Source organism: Magnolia sinica, chromosome 14 (genome assembly GCF_029962835.1).
Source record: "Magnolia sinica isolate HGM2019 chromosome 14, MsV1, whole genome shotgun sequence".
Classification (NCBI taxonomy): domain Eukaryota; kingdom Viridiplantae; phylum Streptophyta; class Magnoliopsida; order Magnoliales; family Magnoliaceae; genus Magnolia; species Magnolia sinica.
The window spans coordinates 78128552-78150595 of record NC_080586.1 but is presented as its reverse complement, the minus strand read 5'-3'; the positions used below and the strand labels follow the sequence as shown (position 1 = coordinate 78150595).

Sequence of the window (22044 nt, the reverse complement as noted above, 5' to 3'; positions counted from 1 at the left end):
TGCCTAAATTTTGGGCCTGGAAACAACATACATTGACGCATCCGATGGACGGCTTGGAAGTCAAGCACTCATCACTTTGGCCCCACATCTGTCCGGTATCACCTTGCTGATGTAGAGCAGGTCAAGAGAAGGACCGATAGGAGGCGGAGATTCCATCATATCAACGGTAGGACACTTACTATGCATAGTAATTTACTAGAAGCTACAAATTTTAGGGAGTTTGAGGTGAGTTTGAGCTGGAGTTCGATTCTGAAACTTATTCCTCATCATCAATCAAATTTTGAATTTCTAGAATCATCTCTGTGAGGAGTCCTGAGAAGTTCCGTGGATTTGAGTCATCTCTGTGAGGAGTCCTGAGAAGTTCTGTGGATTCGAGTCATCTTTGTGAGGAGTCAAAGTAGCTCCGTGGATTCAGAGTAGTTATCCCCTTGAGGAAAACAGTGATCACCCTCATTACGTTCATCCCTGCATCACTTAAGGTGTTACCGGTACCACTGCAGCGCACACCATCAGATTAATGGTCTGGATTTCATGCATGAGTACTATGTACATGGAGACGGAGTGCTCGATAAGTAAGAATGTATAATACCATCTAAGTTCAGATAATCAGCTACTAAATTGTTCTACAATAATGATCTTGTTCAAGTCCATGATCAAGCAAAGGTGGATAATTCCATCTGATCAAAGAAGAGTCCAGATGGTCCACTATCAGGCAGCAATGCCAACATTACAGGAGCTTTAGCACCATCTTCAACGGTCAAGATCCCAGTGTTACAGTTAATATCTGTCTTGACAAAGCCAGGATTCACACAGTTTATGCAGAATCCTGGATATTTCTTGGCTAGAATCCTTGTATAGGCATTGAGAGCAGCTTTGGAGACTGAATATGCAGATAACATGGTGGGCCACCCATTGGGGCCCAAGAGATCCTCCTTGAAATCCTTTAGAAACCATTGCAACACCTCTTCCACTTTCTCCTCTGTTGGAACATCAACACCATCTAGATATTCTCTGGCCCTTGGATTGGAGATGAACTGAAATAACAACATGAGAAAAACCAGCATCATCTCTTCTTGAAATACCCTTTTTATCATTAAAAAATAGATATAGACTTGTCCAGTTTTTCTTTTTTCATAAATTAAAAACCAAGTATTGGATTTAAAAGAAGGAAGATGACATAGGGATTATAAAACCCAGTCACTCGACACCAAACTCGGACATGTCAACTTGACTCGATGAGATTTCAGCCGAGTCACTAGGAAAGTCAGAATATCAGTCTCAAAAATGGTATTTAAAAATAGTTAAACATCAGCTGCTGCATAAAGGAATTGGTTGCTCCTGTTATGTGATGCGGGGATGAATTGGTTCCTTATGAAAAGGATGGCCCGTATCAGCCCATATTGACCAAGGGGACAATATGCCCTGATTTGGCCCGTTACAAAGCTGATAAAGGGCCCATTTTGAAAATTTTTATTTTCAAGTTTTATCTCGTTTTTTGACTTCTTCATTTCAACCACGATGGAAGCTTACAAACTAATTTTTACTATTTTGAGAATCAAAACACAAATTTCAGTAGGATTTGATGAATTGGAGTTGAGCACTTTTGAAAAATATCGGAAGAAGGGGTAAAACATCACTTTTTTCTTTTCTTTTCTTTTTTTCCTTTATTTATATCGAACATGCCTTAATCCACCAAATCATGCTTGATTTGTATTCAATTAGGGCCTATTTGGTCAACTTTCTGCAAATCAAGCTGATTGTACGCGGTAGACAACATTCTTACCAAAGAATGGCTCGTTACACCATCACATACGTCTTCAAAAAAAATATATCAGGGATCCTCACATTTTTAAAAATATACAAATAATTTTTGAGATTTTTCCCCCCAAAATTTTTTTTGCCCGTTACATGACCGTACCAGCAACGTGGGGCCCATATCGGCTCATTATGCCAGCCAATACCATTTGTAGTACTTTGGTCTCAACTCAGAAGACCTGTGGAGTCAGCTCACATCGGTTGACTCGACACAACTCGCAGTGACTCAAGCTGAGTCACATGATTCAATGGATTAATAAAAGTAAAGCTACGTGAGCATATGTAACTAGCAAACCGCCAATAGCAGATCTGTTTAGCATTGTAACTAACTCATATATATATATATATATATATAACTAAATTATTAAATACCAAACAAAGTCCAAAGAACAGTTGATTCAGTCCTCAAATCAACCAACCAGGCTGGAAACTGAATCGAATCGAGTTTTCAGGTTTTTGAACTATGCTACTCATGAGGGGAGAAGAACCCAGAAGCCATCGGGTGTGAATCATTGAACTTTGATATTTCATGGTGTTTAAGTGTTATTTGATACATGTTCGAAAGAAACAAAATTTATATCATTTAAACCAGCAATGGTATATGTGAAGGCCCACATTTCTGTAACCTAAGTCGTTGATCGGATGGACTATGCACAATCAGATGGTTAGGATGAACTGGGTCCAGCTCCATGGTTTAGTGGTAGACAGACTCTATTTCAACACTGAGATCATGGGATCAAGTGCCCATGTGGTGTGGGTGTGGGCATGGGTGTGTGTTAAAAAGAGAGAAAGATGGTTAGGATCAGCTACTGGGGGGAGAGATTTTGGGCAATCTCCAATCCACCATGTGATTTGGAGCGGGTCGCAGACACTTTCACAGCAAAGATGGACCAGAGAAGGCCTGATCGGAGGCAGAAATGATACAGACCATCAGAACCTTAAAACAGTCGTATCTCGCAAACCAGGATGAGTTTTTCAACATATTATATATGATTTTAGATTCGAAGAAGCTCTGTGAGGAGTCCAGAGAGCTCCGGGGATTTAGAGTAGATATCCCCTGAGGAAGACGGTGATCGACCTCATCACACCCCTCCCTGCGTCACCATGGGGATCAGTACCTAATTGATCTTGGATCACCCAAATGCAGAACCCATTCACACAGATTATGGGGTTGAGAAAATGGATGGTTTACCTTTAGCTGCCCCATGTTGGAGGACACATTCACTATCCTTGCTGAACTGGATAGCTGAAGAAGAGGGAGAAGCGCTTCAATTACTGCTTTGCAGCCATAATAGTTTGTTTTCAGACATTCTTCTGCTTTCTCATATGTCTGCTGCATCACTCCCTTCACTAACTCGGATTTCTCGCCTACTACCTGCATGAATGAAAAGAATTCATTCCTTTAGCTAGCTATTACATTAGTAAATTTTTAAACCATAGTCCATAGCGAAAAGAATGCAAATTTCTCTTTTATTTGAAATTACACATCTTGAAAATATTTTTTCCTTAAATATTGACTTAATTTCGTGTACTTCGGCATACATCTTCATAGAATAGCTGTAGCTAACAAGAAATTCGATTCAATCTACCCACAGCAATAGATGAAAGGGCACGCACTAGTGGTATACAATGTTTTAAGTATCGATGATATCGGCCGATATATCCCATGATATATCTCGTATCCCACCTGTGCGATACGAAACCCCGCAAGTAGTGGGATATATCCCACATGTTCAATTCGGTGAGCATTTTCAATTTTCTATCCTTTTTTTTTTCTGTAAATCATATTAAATCAATGTCAAATTATTACAAATCCATGATTTTTCATGTTTTACATGAAAAACCATGGATTGCGAGCTTCAATTTTAATATGTGGAGGAGAGGGGCCAAGTTGCAGAAAATTGAAAAAAATCAAAATTTTCTAATTTCTCGCAAATCAGTTGCAATCTTTGTGTCCAAACATGTATGTAACATGATCTAGTGATTCATCTTTTGAATGTATTAATTGTGTTTCCACACATATTCTTACATTTATAAATTATATGAATAGACTTTGAATATACTTGCATTAATTCAGTCACACAATGCATAGATTAGGACGCCATACAAAGAAAACGTATTATGTGCACTTGTTTTTGTAATGTTTTGATTTATAAATGTGTATTGATGTCTTTTTTAACAATCACTGAAGTTTCATTGAAAAATTCGACCAATTTCCCAATATTTCACCGTGTTTCCAACAACAGCAATACATTACGCGATACAACCGATATATCCCATGCGATAACCGATGTGTATCTGTATCCCAAGGGTGCGATACCGATATTTTGAACATTGGTGGTATACGACCATAAGTTTACGGCAATACCGGGCAGATGTGGGGCCCATGTGATGTATAAAACACGTCTAAACATCCATCAGATGTGTGACCTCATGTTCTTCCGAGGTCCAAAAAAAATCAGCCCAAACGTAAACTTAGGTGGGCCACAGCATAGGGAACAAGTTGGGAGGGAAAGCTCACCCTTGATTTGCACTGGAGCCCACCTGACTTGCAAAACAGCCTGATTTTCGGCCTAACTCTTCATCCAGGCAAGATGAAGGGTCTGAATATCCTAGATGGGTGAGCATCCCCTCTCAACTTATTTGATGTGGTGTGGCCCACCTGATTCACAGACTGCCTGACTTTCAAGACCTGCGAATAAAATGCTCTGACGCATCTGATGATGGGTTGGACTTCATGCATGCATCACATGGGCCCCACATCTTCCTTGTACCACTGTAGCTTACAATGGTACTGGTATCACTGGAGTACGCCCCATAGATGAATATGCTGTTATGCTCATTATGTATGGGGGAAATGGACAGTAATCTGCTGTACAGGTGGGTCACACATTTTTGTGAACCGGAATGTTCATATGGTGGGCCGCACCGTCAATGGACAATGATGGAAAGAACTCCCGTGTTGGATAATCTTTGCCGACAACTTGAGTGCAATTTGAAAGAGAGAAAAAAAAGTGTCCACCTACCGAATGAATGTTATTGTTTGAGGGAGAAGATTTTAGCCCATTGTGCACCATGGTTGGACTCAATTGGATTAGGATCATTCAAAGATGGGCCCCACCTGTTTGGGATTCTGGCCTGATGAAAACTGTGGTGACCGGGCCGAGTCTGGTATATTTACCTCTTATATGTAAGCTATCAGTAGAACAAGTCAGTTACAGGTTAGAAACTTACCTCACCAGCCCCAAGTTTCAAGGCCCTTAGAGCCTCACAGTCTACTATAACTCCACTAACTCCTGCATTGTTCACCTGCATTGTATCAAAATCGTCTTTGTCATTATGAAACCAACGGCAGGACCAGCAAGTAGATGAGAAGAAGTACAAGAAATTCATCACTGGCACGAGTTCTAAAGGATTTCATCATTTCATCAATCAGGGGATCCTTTGATCCCCCAAACACTTGAAAAGCCTATGTATCTGTACATTCCTTCACAATCTACAAGCATTGCAATGGCACACGTGTGCAAGATCGGAGCAGTTCCTCACCTGGGCAAAACCTTTGAGATGTCATGACCCAAAAATCAGGCAGGTCCACTCATCAGGTGGGCTTAAGTGTATGCGACAAATGGTTATGATAAAATCCAGCCGCTCACTTGTTTTGTATACACGAGTAGGTCTACTCTTCAGGTGGGCCAAATTGTATGAAACAAATGGCTTTGAAAACACAGCCAAACATTTGTTTTGTATACTGTGGTCCATCTCATGAGCAGAAGAGAGTAAAATTTGGCCAAGCAGCTCTCTTTTACCAAGCCTATCAGCTTGTAAATGGGCAGGATTATACACGTGGGCTTAGAAAACCTGATTCCCGAGTATATTTCTTCTCTGATATACTTCTATTTACCAAGAATGGTACTTGGTGTATTTCAGATATTACAATCCTACTATCTTTTAAGACCAAGTGGCTTATTTTTTTCATTTGGATGCACTATTCAATTGCCCCAATTGGTTGGGATAAGGCTTAGATGACGATGATGCACTATTTAAATGAATGTGAAAGTGGAAATGACCATACTACAATTACCTTACTTCAATTCATATGGATGAACCAAGGTCCAAATTGCAATTATGATAGTGCTGTGTTTTGAAGCACTTGAAATTTGCATTTGTGGATGAAAGGTTTTGCAATTAACTGGAGTTGAAACGACCTTGTGGTCTGTGAAAAGAACTGTGAAAAGAACGGAAAACAGATTCCAGATTGAGCTGGCTATCTGTTTTGTGTCAATCTGGCCTGGAATAACGATTCTGCTAACATCATCTATGAGATGAAACAAGCAGGCTATTTGTTTTAAGCTTTTTGGCAGAAATACTCCTGCCAAAATGATTTTGAAGATACCCTAATGCAGCCTTACTTTCAAGCGGTGTTTTAAATAGCACGTAGCATATAGCGTAGCATTTGGCCCTCTATAGCATATAGCGTAAGCTACACGATATTTAATATTTTTTAATTAAAATAATAGAAAAATATGATCAATTTTACAAAATGCAAAATTCCTATGAATTTTTAACTGTGAATCTGGATCGTCAACCACATATTTCCATGCAAAATCCCTGTATCTCTTTGCCTTCAGACATCTCTAAGTGTGACCGCTTTTTTTTTTCTTATTATTGAAATACCACAAATTCACAATATGGACCACAATTTGGATGGTCCATAATGTAGTGCCACGTGTGATGGGGATGAGTCACCACCAATTTAAAATAGGTGTTGAACTAGCATAGAAAAAAAAAAACTTTAAATTTTTTTTTTTTTTTTTAAAGGAGATTTTGGGTAGCATACACTACGCTACATAATATGTAGCTTATGCAACATGCCCTGTAGCTTATGTGATGCGGACACAGGTGCATTCAAGGTGTACCAACGAAGAAAGCGCCAACCACAAGTGCCGTCCTTGTGGATAGGCGAATATTGAGGAGCTGAAGACCTTTCACATGTGATTGGACATATAGAAGACCCCACTTAGGGAAGACACATGTGAAGGAAGATTGGAGAAAGAAGACCGAGTGCCCAAACTTTCCCATACTTATGTTATTTGCACGTTTTTTGACTTAGTTAGGGGTCTTTTAGTAATCTTATATCTTTATTTGCTTATCCTAGGGGTATTTTAGTAATTTTACGTCTTTATTTGCTTATTTAAGTGGGGTAAAGCCCTAAACACGAATTTCAACTATTGATTAATGAAAAGCAAACCCTTTGGTTGCCTCCTTCCTCTCTTCTCTCTAATGGTGCTTCTTCTCTCCCCTTGATCTTCTTCTTCTAATTTCTTCTTGTGCCCCTCTAACATCCTCAAGATAATAACTTTCTTCCTTCTATTTTTCAGTTTTGGCTAATTCTTCTTCGATCAAAATCTTGAGAACCGATCTAAACCCTAAATCCCCAAATTCTCAAATCCCTAATCCGAGAAACTTCTTGGTTCTTCGGACTAGTGATCTTCATTGATTGATTGGGTGTGACCATGCAAGATCGGGAGGTCTCATCCCTCGCCGGATCCAACCTAAGTAGTAATTGAATTCCATACTCCATGGTTGTAGTGATGGCCCGCTCCATTGCATGTTTCCTTTTTGATTTTCTCAGTTATGATGATTACTGTTAGAATTTTAAATCATTTATTCCTTTTATTTCCACTGTTTAATTATCTCCATGAGCATGCATCATAATTAGGGCTGTCCTGCGTCATTATGCTACCAGGGAGTTACACTACCTACATATGCTACGTAGCGTTTTAGATACGCTAAGCTACAAGTGCTACTGAAAACACTGCTTTCAAGTCGGACTTCAAAGGAATGTAACTGCAATTTGGAGGATCCCTCGTTATTCAATGTAACTAGGATTTTGTCATTCCTCATGACTGAATTAGTTCTCATTATCCCAACTCAGTTCAACTCATTTGTGCATCCAAGAGCAGAATCTATATGCAATTTTTAAAAATAATAATAATAATAATATTCAGATGCCCATCATATACATTAGTTTGTTTCTTACCATAATATCAAAGCTTCCAGACGGATTTTGAATTTTGATGAAATTTCAATGAAACAGTACCCTATTCCTTTCATCATGTTGAAGAAAACCAACATCTGAAAGTTCAAACCTGTTAACTTGGACACAGCTGCATGTCAGCATTGGGCATGGACATGGGCTGTCAAACATGGGGGTGCTGAAAAGCCAAACATGATGATACATTCATGAAGATTGTTGATATGGAAAAATGTATTTGTATAAATTTTATATAAGCATTAGATTCAGAAAAAAGGAACCTAGCCAACTGAAGTACAAGAACCATGACATAAGTATATTAATACTGTTAAATGCAATGAGAAAAAAAAAAAAAAAATCCTAATCGAATTAGTCATCATGTATCCAACACATGTTTGACATGGGTATCGAACATGGCAATCTTTTAGAAAATATAGGGTGTTGTGCCTAAATTGAGATTCGATGGAATCTACATTCCCGGTCCGCGAAAGGCTTACAGCACTGAAATTTGCATAGATATGGTTATTGCTCACCTATACAGTAAGTACCCGACGTAGTGCCATAATGGAAACTGTTAGACTCTTGAAGCTCATAGTGACTTTTGATTCCTTTTTCCACAAAATGGATGAAAATGAAGGCATGGGTAGTTTGTAATATGCAATGTTTCTCACCAAGATGTTTACCCAAATTGGTTTTCATGAATTTTCTGATTAAGCAAACCAAAAGAGAGTATCTTACAAGAAATCAGCTGAAAGCGAGATATCGTAAGCTGTATTTTACACTTTTCAATGCTCATAGATCTTGCACTTTCTTTCTGCTGACATGAAATCAGCTGAAAAAAGATTAGGTATGTTGTAAATTGCTCTGTTGGTAGTTGGTATACAGTTCTCAATCTTTCCAAAATAGGTTGTGAATTGTGATTAAAGCCTTATTAACCAGTGATTTAAAACCCGGAGTGGACCAGACAGTCCAAATGGTTTGGACAAGATAATGCAAGGGCATTTTCACATCAAGCTCAAGTGGGTGGCCTGTGAGATGCAGGGGCACAATCGGGGTAGTGGCCTATGCGAGGCGGGTGGCTCGTTTGAGGCAAAACCCATGTGATGTGGGACCCACAAGGGGGGTTCGGCCGAGAACCTAACCCATGGGATGTGGGGCCTGGGCTATGAGATAAAGGGATTGATTTGCCATGCTCTATCACTTCAAGTTTTTCGAGCAAGTGGCTAGTTGTCCTGCATCAAAGTAGTATCAGAGCAGGAGGTGAGTGATTAATGTAGGGGCATTTTCACACCGGGCTCAAGTGCGAGTGGCTCTTGTGAGGCGGAACCCATGTGATGTGGGGCCCACGAGGGGGGTTCCGCTGAGGACCTAACCCATGGGATGTGGGGCCTAGGCTATGAGATAAAGGGAGGGATTGATTCGCCATGCTCTATCAGTTTGAGCTTTTAGAGCAAGTGGCTAGTTGTCCTGCATCACAAGAACTAGCCACAAAAACAGGGGTTCGGGACTCCTGCACAGAGGCACAAGGGTACGAGTCTTATAGAATTCTCGCTCTCAGTAGAGGTCCAGGAATCCTATGCAGAAGTGGCTCCACTTTTGCAGGTGATCAAGTTGGTGATAGAAAATGGGTTGTGGTCTGCAGTGGTAGATGGAGATTCTAAATGCATCATTACATAGGCATCAAATGGCCACGCCCATGGAGACTTTTCAGGATGATTAGCAAAGCAATGACCTGTGCAGAGGCATTCCCACCTATTTTCAGCAGCTGCGAAAAGAAGCCAATGACACCACAGATGCTCTCGCTAAAGGAGCATCTCGTAGAGAGTTGAGAATCTGGGATCATAGATTTGTTAGATAGACTGAAATATGCCTTGTATCGCTAGCATACCTTATATAGTTGGTTTCCATAGGTAGATGATTCTGATTTTATTTCTTTCCTTGTATAGATGCTGTAATCTCTATATATTCAACCCCTTTGGGTTGTCTCAAATACACAAAAGCTTTCAGCTCCTCTCAGTTTACATGGTATCAAAGCTTCACTGATCCAAATCCGGCACCACCAGTCAGATCCGACCACCCCTGCGTCGTCCGGCCACCCCTGCTGCGTCGTCCGGCCACCCCTGCTGCGTCGTCCGACCATCCCTCTGCTCGTCCGACCGTCCCCTATTGAAGATCCGACCACGTCCTGCTCGTCCGATCGCCCCTCTACTCGTCCAGCGTCGACCGGTCACCTTTATTGCTCGTTCTCTTTGAGTTCCAGCAACCCCATCCAGATCTGTTGCTCCCATCCAGATCTGTTGAAAATCTGTTGCTGTTACTCCCATCCAAATCTGTTGTTGTTGCTGCTGCGTAGCCAAATCTCGCTTATCCAGCTCCAGATCCACTATTGTTGTTGCTATTCGGCCAGATCCAGATCTATATTTTCCAGATCCAGAGCTCCTGTTGCTGTTCCTATTCCGCCAGATCCAGATACTGCTACCCCTTAGGTATCTCCTGCTGTACGGTACACCTAAAACATTCTTCTGCTGCAACTCTTTGCGTGCTTTATATTAATTCCGATCAATGGACAAGAACTCATCACGTACAGAGGCCCCAAGGTGTAGTTTTGATGGTACCAACTACTCGCTATGGGCCATCCATTTTCAGAACTTCCACAAGGGTCATGGTTTGTGGGGACTAATTGATGGATCTATTACTATTCCCACTTCCACGGATGCCGATAAATTGGCTGATTGGGAAATGAACAATGGACGGATTATTACCTGGATTCTCGATTCGGTCAATCGGTCCATTGCTGTTGGCCTCACACCTCATCGCACGGCTAAGGCAATGTGGGAGCATCTTCAAATAATTTATCAACAAAGTAATGCGGCCCGGTCATATCGTCTGGAACAGGATCTCGTTAACCTTACTCAAGGTGACGACAGTATTCAATCATTTTATTCTAAAATTGTTACAATTTGGACTGAAATGGCCTTGATGGATCCAATATTTCCTAATGACTTTAAGATTTTTCAAACTATGCGCAAGAGTGCGCAAGTTGGCCAATTTCTTATGAAACTGCGTCCGGAATTCGAGCATTGTCGAGCTGCTCTCTTGAACCGTAGCCCTACTCCTTCATTGAATTCGGTTATTAATGATCTATTGGCTGAGGAACAACGACTGAAAGTTCTATCACTTCCTTTCTCGACTCCGGGATCATCTGATATGGTGCTTGCTGTGTCCACCACTACACCAACACGTGGCTCCTCTCCTTTAACTTGTCGCGGCTGCAACAAGGTGGGTCATGTTGTCGCTCAATGCAAAGAATGGTGCGCTTATTGTCGACGAACTGGTCATGGTATTCAAGACTGTCGTACACGTGCATATGCATCTTCTTCCGGCCGTGGACGTGGTGGTCGTGGTCGTGGCCGTGGTCGTGCTCTTTCTGCTACTGTTGCCACTATTTTTTCCGAGCCGACTGTTTGTGATTCTACATCTACTGTTTCTGCTGAAGGTCTTTCATCTCCGTTGACTCCTGCGATGATCCAGCAAATCGTTCATGCCCTTTCTGCGGCTGGTATGTCAGGTATATCCCCATCTTCTACATGGTTCTTCGATTCGGGTGCTTCCAATCATATGACCGGTGCTGTATCCCATCTTCGTGACATTCGTCCTTATACTGGCAATCAAGCTATTTCCACTGCGGATGGCACTAGACAACCTATTCAGTCTATTAGATCATTGACTTTCTCTCCTTCTGCTCTTCGCCAGTTCACCCTTCGTGATGTGTTTCATGTCCCTAACCTCTCCTTCAATTTAATTTCAGTTGGTCAACTCACATCCAATAACTGCTTAGTTATATTTCTTCCCAACTGTTGTTTTGTGCAGGATCTGGCGACGGGGAAGGTACTTGGGAGGGGTAGGCGGCATGGTCGTCTGTACGTGCTGGATTTTCATCCATCTGTCACTCCGGCTCGTTGTTTCTTTTCTCCTTCTTCATCAGATATTTCTTCGGCAAATAAATTGTGGAAACTATGGCACTTTCGCCTGGGTCATCCACATTCCGATCGGTTACTTCAGTTAATTTCGTCTGGTATGTTAGGGAATATTTCTCTTAATAAAAATAATTTGGATTATTCTTGTTCTTCCTGTTGTCTTTCAAAAAGTAAGTGTGTTCCATTTTCTCTAAGTACTACAAAATCATCTTCTATGTTTGAACTTGTGCATACAGATGTCTGGGGTCCTTCACCAATTATGTCTCTCTCTGGGTTACGATACTATGTTATATTCATTGATGATTTCATACGTTACACTTGGATTTACTTTCTGCAATCGAAGTCACAGGTTTTTGAAAAATTCAAGTTATTTCACTCTATGGTGGAGACTCAATTTCGGGTTTCAGTTCAAACCAAGGTATGCCAAATCGGTTACGTATCGGCCGTATCGGCCGTTACGTAACGGTAACGGTGCGAACCGTTACCCGTTTCGGGGCCGTATCGGCCGATACGATTTTTTGTACCCGTATCGGCCGATACGGGCCCGTTACGGGGTGTAACCAGGGTGTGCCGAATCGGTTACGTATCGGCCGTAACGGCCGATACGTAACGGTAATGGTGGGAACCGTTACGCGTTTCGGGGTCGTATCTGCCGTCACCCGATTTTGTACCCGTATCGGCCGATAAGGGCCCGTTACGGGGTGTAACGGTCGTTACAGGCCGTTACGGGCCCGTAATGGGCTCATAATGGTAACCTTTTTTTTTTTTTTTTTTTTCATTTTAAGCTCTGTTTTTGCTGTTTTTTTGAAACCTCTTGCTTCCAAACTATTTCTCACTCCTTCTACTACTAATTTCGACCAACCTTAGCTAGGTATTTGAGATAAAAACACATTATATTATAGATTTTTTTGAATCAAAGCTCGGTGGGCCATTTTTCAGAAATTCATCAAAAATAAGTATTTATACTTTTTTTAATATGTTTTGCTGTTTTAATCATGTCATATGATGTGTTAATCATAGTAGAACATGTTAATGTGCAGTTTACAGATTTGGGGTGCCATTTAATAATTTTTTAATATTTTTTTCTATTTACGCATGAATTTTGGCCCTTTTTTTAAAATTCGAAAAATCAAATTTTAATGGTTGTTTTGCTGTTTTAATCATGCCATTTGATGTGTTAATCATAGTAGAACATGTTAATGTGCATTTTACAGATTTGGGGTGCCATTTTATATTTTTTTAATATTTTTTTCTATTTACGCAATTACTTTGGCCCAACTTTTGAAAATTCTTAAATTCATTTTTTATAGTTTCTTTTGCTGTTTTAATGACTTCATATGATGTGTTAATCATAGTAGAACATGTTAATGTGCATTTTACAGATTTGGGGTGCCATTTTATATTTTTTTAATATTTTTTTCTATTTACGCATTTATTTTGGCCCTTTTTTTGAAAATTCGAAAAAACATTATTTAATGTTTATTTTGATTATTTAATGTGATCATATGAAATGTTAATAATAGTAGAGCATGTTAATGTGCATTTTACAGATTTGGGGTGCCATTTTATATATTTTTATATTTTTTTCTATTTACGCATTTATTTTGGCCCTTTTTTGAAAATTCGAAAAATCATTTTTAATGATTCTTTTGCTGTTTTAATGACATCATATGATGTGTTAATCATAGTAGAACATGTTAATGTGCATTTTACAGATTTGGGGTGCCATTTTATATTTTTTTTATATTTTTTTCTATTTACGCATATATTTCGGCCATTTTTTTGAAAATTCAAAAAATCATTTTTTAATGATTCTTTTGCTGTTTTAATGATGTCATATGATGTGTTAATCATAGTAGAACATGTTAATATGCAATTTACATATTTGGGGTGCCATTTTATATTTTTTTAATATATTTTTATATATAAACAATTATTTCGGGCCAATTTTTTGAAAATTCTAAAAATCAATTTTTAATGATTCTTTTGCTGTTTTAATGATGTCATATGATGTGTTAATCATAGTAGAACATGTTAATGTGCATTTTACATATTTGGGGTGCCATTTTATATTTTTTTCTATTTACGCATGAATTTTGGCCCTCAAAAATAATTGCAAACACCTAAATGTAAGATATTTTCATATTACATTCATTCTAATATATCTATCATTGATAGTAGATAGTTAGAAAATTAAATATATGAATTTTGTAGTCAAATTCAGGTTATCTGGTTCATAAATTCATCAGATAGTCCGATACAACTTCTCACCAAAGAGTGGACCGTTACACCACCATAAACATGTTCCAATTTATAAATGAATGCATATTTGGAATGCTTAGAATATTCCGGATTTAATCCATATTTTTTCATATTTTTTTGACAAAAAAAATTTTTTGCACCGTTACGGGCCGTTACGCCCCCGTATCACCGTTACGCCCCCGTATCCGTATCGGTTTTGGAGGTCACCGTTACGCCAACCGATACCGATACGGGATACCTTGGGTGTAACGGCCGTAACGGGCCGTTACGGGCCCGTAACGGTAACTTTTTTTTTTTCCATTTTTAGCTCTGTTTTTGCTGTTTTTTTGAAACTTCTTGCTTCCAAACTGTTTCTCACTCCTTCTACTACTAATTTCGACCAATCTTGGCTAGGTATTTGAGATAAAAACACATTATATTACAGATTTTTTTGAATCAAAGCTCGGTGGGCCATTTTTCTGAAATTCGTCAAAAATAAGTATTTATACTTTTTTTAATATGTTTTGCTATTTTAATCATGTCATATGATGTGTTAATCATAGTAGAACATTTTAATGTGCATTTTACAGATTTGGGGTGCCATTTAATAATTTTTTAATATTTTTTCTATTTACGCATGAATTTTGGCCCCTTTTTTTAAAATTCGAAAAATCAATTTTTAATGGTTGTTTTGCTGTTTTAATCATGCTATTTGATGTGTTAATCATAGTAGAACATGTTAATATGCATTTTACAGATATGGGGTACCATTTTATATTTTTTTAATATTTTTTTCTATTTACGCATTTATTTTGGCCCTTTTTTTGAAAATTCGAAAAATCATTTTTTAATGATTCTTTTGCTGTTTTAATGATGTCATATGATGTGTTAATCATAGTAGAACATGTTAATGTGCATTTTACAGATTTGGGGTGCCATTTTATATATTTTTTATATTTTTTTCTATTTACGCATTTATTTTGGCCGTTTTTTTGAAAATTCGAAAAATCATTTTTTAATGATTCTTTTGCTGTTTTAATGATGCCATATGATGTGTTAATCATAGTAGAACATGTTAATATGCATTTTACAGATTTGGGGTCCCATTTTATATTTTTTTAATATTTTTTTCTATTTACGCATTTATTTCAGCCCTTTTTTTGAAAATTCGAAAAATCATTTTTTAATGATTCTTTTGCTGTTTTAATGATATCATATGATGTGTTAATCATAGTAGAACATGTTAATGTGCATTTTACATATTTGGGGTGCCATTTTATATTTTTTATATATTTTTTTCTATTTACGCATTTATTTCGGCCCTTTTTTTGAAAATTCGAAAAATCATTTTTCAATGATTCTTTTGCTGTTTTAATGATGCCATATGATGTGTTAATCATAGTAGAACATGTTAATATGCATTTTACATATTTAGGGTACCATTTTATATTATATTATATATATATATATATATATATATATTTTCTATTTACGCATGAATTTTGGCCCTCAAAAATAATTGCAAACACTTAACTGTAAGATATTTTCATATTACATTCATTATAATATATCTATTATTGATAGTAGATAGTTAGAAAATTAAATATATGAATTTTGTAGTCAAATTCAGGTTATCTGGTTCATAAATTCATCAGACAGTCCGATACAACTTCTCACCAAAGAGTGGACCGTTATACCACCATAAACATGTTCCAATTTATAAATGAATGCATATTTGGAATGCTTAGAATATTCCGGATTTAATCCATATTTTTTCATAATTTTTTGGTAAAAAAAAATTTTGCGCCGTTACGGGCCGTTACGCCCCCCTTATCACCGTTATGCCCCCGTATCCGTATCGGTTTTGGAGGTCACCGTTACGCCAACCGATACCGATACGGGACACCTTAGTTCAAACTCTCCGCTGACTCGGGGGGGAATATCTCTCAATTGATTTTCATACATTTCTTCAAGGGCATGGGATTATTCATCAAACCACCTGTTCTGATACTCCACAACAGAACAGGGTGGCTGAAAGAAAAAATCGTCATATTATTGAAACTGTCAATACCCTGATGACAGCTATGAGTGTTCCTCGTTCTTTCTGGGCGGAAGCAATGTTACATTCCGTCTACTTGATTAACCGGATGCCAACCAAAGTTCTAAACAGTAAATCTCCTTACTCTGTTCTCACCGGCTTACCTCCTGCATATTCCACATTTCGTGTTTTTGGCTGTTATGTTCACCTGGCTTCACATGAACGTAACAAACTATCTCCAAAATCAGTCAAATGTATGTACTTGGGATTTGGGAAAACTCAGAAGGGTTTTCGATGTTATGATCCGGTTTCTCGTCGTTTTCAGGTTTCACGACATGTTGTTTTTCTTGAACACATTGCTTTTCATTCATCTCTTCCTCCTCCGCACACTCCAAACTCTCCTGGTCTAACTGCCTTTCCAGAAATTTCATTTGCCTCAAGTACTCTCCCTCGTCCGTTGCAGGTATACTCACGTCGACCACGTATAGATCCACCACTTATTACTCAACCTGAACCTACTGTACCTGTTGCAGATCTTGAACTTACCTCGATACGTCGTTCCGCTCGTGAACATCAAGCGCCTGATCGGTTGATATGCTCTATGTCTGCCATGAATGCTACTCTGAATACCGTTTCTATTCCTACTTCATACTCTCAAGCAGCCACTCATGATTGTTAGAAGAAGGCTATGGCAGAAGAACTTGCCGCATTGGACGATAATCATACGTGGGACATTGTCACTCGACCTGCTGACCAACAGCTAATTGGTAGCAAATGGATTGATTCTGTCAAGCTCAAGTCTGATGGATCATTGGATCGATATAAGGCTCGACTTGTCGCTCAGGGATACAAACAGGAATACGGAATTGATTATGATGAAACTTTTGCTCTTGTGGCCAAGATGAAAACTGTTCGTACTCTTCTGGCTATATCTTCTGTTCGCTCATGGCCACTCGCTCAGATGGATGTGAAAAATGCCTTTCTTCATAGAGATCTCCAAAAAACCGTATATTTGAAACCTCCTCCTAGCTCTTTAATCCCTGACAATAAGGTATGTCGCCTAAAGAAAGCCCTGTACGGCCTCAAACAGGCACCTCGGGCATGGTTCCAACGCTTTCACGATGTTATTACGGGTGCTGGCTTTACTCAAAGTGGTCATGACCATCCTTATTTTTGCGCATCACTGCTCATGGAATTGTCATTGTTCTGGTCTATGTTAATGACCTCCTCCTAACTGGTAGCGATGTTACTGACATCTCGGCTTTAAAGGAAGTTCTACAATCCTCCTTCAAAATAAAAGACCTCGGCCACCTCACATACTTTCTTGGGCTTGAAATTTCACGTTCTAAACGTGGGATCCTGGTCAGCCAACGTAAATATGCCAAGGATCTTCTCGCTTTGACATCATTGACAGATCAGAAAACAGTTCAAACTCCCTTAGAACTTAACATTCATTGTGGCCGCGACGATGGTGATCTACTTGCACAGCCCGACTTATACCGCCGTTTGGTTGGGAGTCTGGTTTACTTAACTATGACTCGCCCTGATATTGCCTACGCTGTCCAAGTCGTCAGTCAGTTTGTTTCTTCTCCTCGGACTCTTCATATGACTGCGGTGTTACGCATCATACGGTACCTACGTGGAACTCTAGATCGATGACTGTTCTTCTCCTCCACGACGACTCTGGACCTTCGTACTTATTCGGATGCTGATTGGGCTGGTTGCACTCTCACACGAAGATCTACCACTAGCTACTGTGTTTTTCTTGGCACTTCTCTCATCTCTTGGAAGTGTAAGAAGCAGGCCACTGTTTCCAAATCAAGCACAAAAGCCGAGTATCGGGCAATGTCTGCTACATGTAGTGAGCTTGTTTGGTTACGTGGACTTCTTTCCGACTTGGGCATTTCTGTGCAAAATCCTACTCCACTCCATGTTGATAATCTCAGTGCCATTCAGATTGCCTCTAACCCGGTTTTTCATAAACGGACGAAGCATATTGAAGTTGACTGTCACTTTATCCGTGAGAAATTTCAGTCTGGGCTCATTTCTCTACCACATGTTGCATCCCATGATCAGATTGTAGACATTCTCACCAGGTCCCTAACTTCTGCATGTCACTCATTTCTCGTTGGCAAACTATTACTTGTCGATGACCCGCATTAGTTTGAGGGGGGATGTTAGATAGACTGAAATATGCCTTGTATCGCTAGCATACCTTATATAGTTGGTTTCCATAGGTAGATGATTCTGATTTTATTTATTTCCTTGTATAGATGCTGTAATCTCTATATATTCAACCCCTTTGGGTTGTCTCAAATATACAAAAGCTTTCAGCTCCTCTCGGTTTACAAAATTATCTAGGAGTATAGCATCTGCTGTATAGACTGGATTCTGGGTTTTCCTTTGAATTTTTCTGCTTGGATGGACATGGTTTCTAGCCACGAAACAGGCCAGTTCACCATAAAAACTGGCTGATTAAGCACACAACTGTTTTGTAAAAAAGAAATGCAATTACATCAGTCAAAGCTCACACTATAACCATTAGGCTAACTATAGATTGGTTATTAATTGAATCTGTTTTTTTTTTTTGTTTTTTTAATGATTTAGGTGAAGCAGATTTTCAGGCCAAAGTGGGGATGATGAGTTCAAATGGAAGTAGGACAGAATCAGCCACAGAAACAGGCCATGGCTTTGATGGTTTTAAAACATTGGTATTAACTGAAATGAAAGTTTCTAATCAAGCTTGCTTAAACACTATGGACTCTTGAATATTCACAATGCTGATATTTCTTTGTTGGGGAACCGTGGAAACACCCACAGACGAATCAAGCAAAGTACACGCAATCACAACCAAGTCCAAACAAGAACAATCTGAATTTTACATGGAAAAACCCTTGTGAGAAAAAACCACGGTAAAAAGCAACGAGTAATACATTATAAAAGTAGAAATTACAAGAGAGAGTGTTACCAATTCGAACAAGCCTCGAATCCACTTCACAAGCCCTAGCTATGCCCTTGAAACCCTTAGGAACAATTTAGAAAGCCCTAGAACACCTCTACTCATCTCCCAAATCCCGATTACACTCGATATATAAAGTATCACAACTGGAATAGGAAACAATTCCCGCACTTATCAACTTTGCGTGTGCGCTCGATGGGACTTCAATGGCATCGACCACACATCGAGGATCTGTCGATGGCATCGAACTCACTTCAATAACATCGAGTAGCAACACTAAAACATTCCAGCAATCAACACGGAATTTTCCGGATTTTCCCAATAGGATCGAGCACCTGTCGATGGCATCGACAGACCTTGTTGCTCACAGATTTAAGACATCAACAACATTCTCTTCGTGGAAGGATGGTGCTATCACATGCATTGGGCATGTGGAAGATCTGAAACAATGATATGCCAGATCACATAGATTAGATATTCCGACCATACACTCATTGGCCTCTTTGTGACATGCATTTTGCAAGGTGCCAATCAGATTGTTACCACTGTTTAATCAAATTAGTGCTCAAGAGACATGGGCAACCCAAAGCAGACACCTCAGGGTGGACATTCCAGATTGGTTGGGACCTTATTTCGTTGTGATCATTCCTGGCCATGAAATCATCAGCCTCTTTCATGATATTTGTCCGTTTTCGAGGACACTGGTCAGATGGTTAGGATCGTCTTCTCAATTTAATTCAAGAGAGAAATGAGCAATCCAATGTGCTGCATGCAGGGTGAAGGTCCTGATCAACAATTGCACCCTTTTAGCTATAATGATCAGGACTGTCCATTTTCTGGCCACTGACCTTACGATGAGCTTGTCCAGTTGATGTGGTTTTGACCCAATAGTCCACAAAGGGTGGCTGGATTAGATAGTCTGTCTCTGTCCAGTCGATGTTTCACACCATCCACCTATCCAGTACATGCAATGTGCATCATAACACAGTGCATATGATTTGTATATGATCATTCCTAGCTATTTAAATATGTATTTCTTTTATTTCTTACCAAGATGTCAAGTTTCCCAAATTGGGTTTTAATGAAATCTGCTAATGAAGCAATGCTTATTGAATCCTTCACATCCAACTGATGAAAAACCACATCAGAAATCCCAGATTCCTTTAGCTTTGCAACAGCCTCAAGACCATTCTTCTCATCTCTAGCTGTTAGTATGACCATGATCCTATTAGAAGCCAGCTGTCTACTGATCTCCAATCCAATTCCCTTGTTTGCACCTGTAATAACTGCCAACCTGAAATGACAGTTATACATGGAATGGAACGTTTAGAGACTTGGGGTGACGAGGGAGTTTGCTGTAAGAAGTTGGAAATATATGAACGTTGATTCATACACCCACCTGACTGACTTGCTACACCTGTTTTCCAATTTCTTGGGACTAAAATAGTAGAAAGTGTACTTTTCCATTTCCAAAAAAAAATGGAAATTTGGATACCCACCCTTATTGATTTGCCACACCCATTTTCCAGTTTTTTCGGGAATGAAATAGTACAAATTGTACTGTTCCAATTCCAAAATGAAAATTGGGACCCCACCCTCTCTCTCTCTCTCTCTCTCTCTCTCTCTCTCTCTCTCTCTCTCTCTCTCTCTCTCTCTCTCTTGCGCGCGCGCGCACTGAGATCATGGGTTTGGGTACCCACATGGTGTGTGTGGGTGTAAAAATAAAAAATAAAAAATAAATTCATGACCTCAGTGTTAAAACGCGCTCTGTCTACCACTAAGACATGGGTTGGAACCCGACCCACCCCTACAATTTGTCGCACCCACAATCCATTTTTTTGTGAATGAAATAGTACAAAGTGTACTGTTTCAATTCCAAACATTGAAATTGGGACACCAACTTATTGACTTGCTACACCCATTTTCCAGTTCTATGGGACTGAAATAGCATACAAGTGTATTGTTTAATTTCCAAAAAATGGAAATTGGGACACACACCCTTACTGATTTGCTACACCCAATTTCCAGCTTTTTGTGACAGAAATAGCACAAAAGTGTACTGTTCCAATTCCAAAAATGGAAACAAGGTCACCCATTATTATTTATTTGTTGATGCACCAATCTTTTTTTTCTTTTTTTCTTTTTTTTTTTTTTTTTTTTTGGGGGACTGGTTTTTTACAAAGTGAACTCTTCCAATACCAAAACTGGAAATCTGGACGGTACCCTCATTGATTTGCTACACCCATTTTCAGTTTCTTGGGACTGAAATAGTACAGAAGTGTACTGTTCCAATTCCAAAAATGGAAATTTGGACATGCACCTTGATTGATTTGCAACACCCATTTTCCAATATTTTCGGATTGAAGTAGTACAAAATTGTACTGTATCAATTCCCCAGAGAGAAAATTAGTATATGCAAATCAAAATGGATGAGTGTAAATGTACCTTTTCGAAATTGGGCGGGACATGGTTTCTTCTGCCATCTCTGAAGTGAAGGCCCAATATGTTGAACGGTGATGAAACTAAGGACTTGAATGCTGGTGTTCTTGTTTTTCTGTGGAAATCTACGGCACGCCTTTTGTCTTGGAGCCGCGCTTGGTACATCGCGCTAATCAACTCGCGCTCATACAGCCACTGGAGTGGAACTTTCATGAGATCCACGCCGTCCATCACGTACAATACATCATGTTCACTGTAGAACCCAAAAATCACGATCATCCAGAACTCAGTTAGGCTACACCATCAGAAAAGATTGGGATGGGACGCTCACCATTGGTTTTCCGTAGATCCCACCGAGCTTTTTACGTGTCATCCAATCCATTCATCTGATATTGATAATTGTGATTGAAGAATTACCTATAAATTACAGTATTAAAGAACCCAAGTGGGTCCATATCATGTTAATTTAGAGGTTATTTAGGTATAATTTTATGGAGTGGCCCTCATCAAGTGCATCAAACCTTGTTTAGCCTCCATCAAA

At 39.3% G+C, this 22044-nt stretch overlaps 1 protein-coding gene across 3 annotated transcripts; it reads right to left on the bottom strand.

Moving 5' to 3' along the window:
• Nucleotides 1–562: 562 nt before the first annotated feature.
• Nucleotides 563–21749, bottom strand: LOC131226318 (salutaridine reductase-like). 3 transcript variants are annotated; one of them, XM_058222135.1, is made up of 5 exons: nt 21510–21666; nt 20115–20358; nt 5050–5124; nt 3008–3190; nt 563–1034 (listed from the first exon to the last, which is right to left on the bottom strand). In XM_058222135.1, exons 1-5 carry the CDS (start codon nt 21545–21547, stop codon nt 654–656), a joined length of 921 nt encoding a protein of 306 aa, XP_058078118.1. In that variant the 5' UTR covers nt 21548–21666; the 3' UTR covers nt 563–653. The 3 variants fall into 3 exon arrangements, with proteins under 3 accessions (XP_058078118.1, XP_058078119.1, XP_058078120.1); XM_058222136.1 differs by lacking the exon at nt 20115–20358 and having other exon boundaries at nt 21510–21749; XM_058222137.1 differs by lacking the exon at nt 5050–5124 and having other exon boundaries at nt 21510–21667.
• Between the last annotated feature and the right edge of the window lie 295 nt (nt 21750–22044).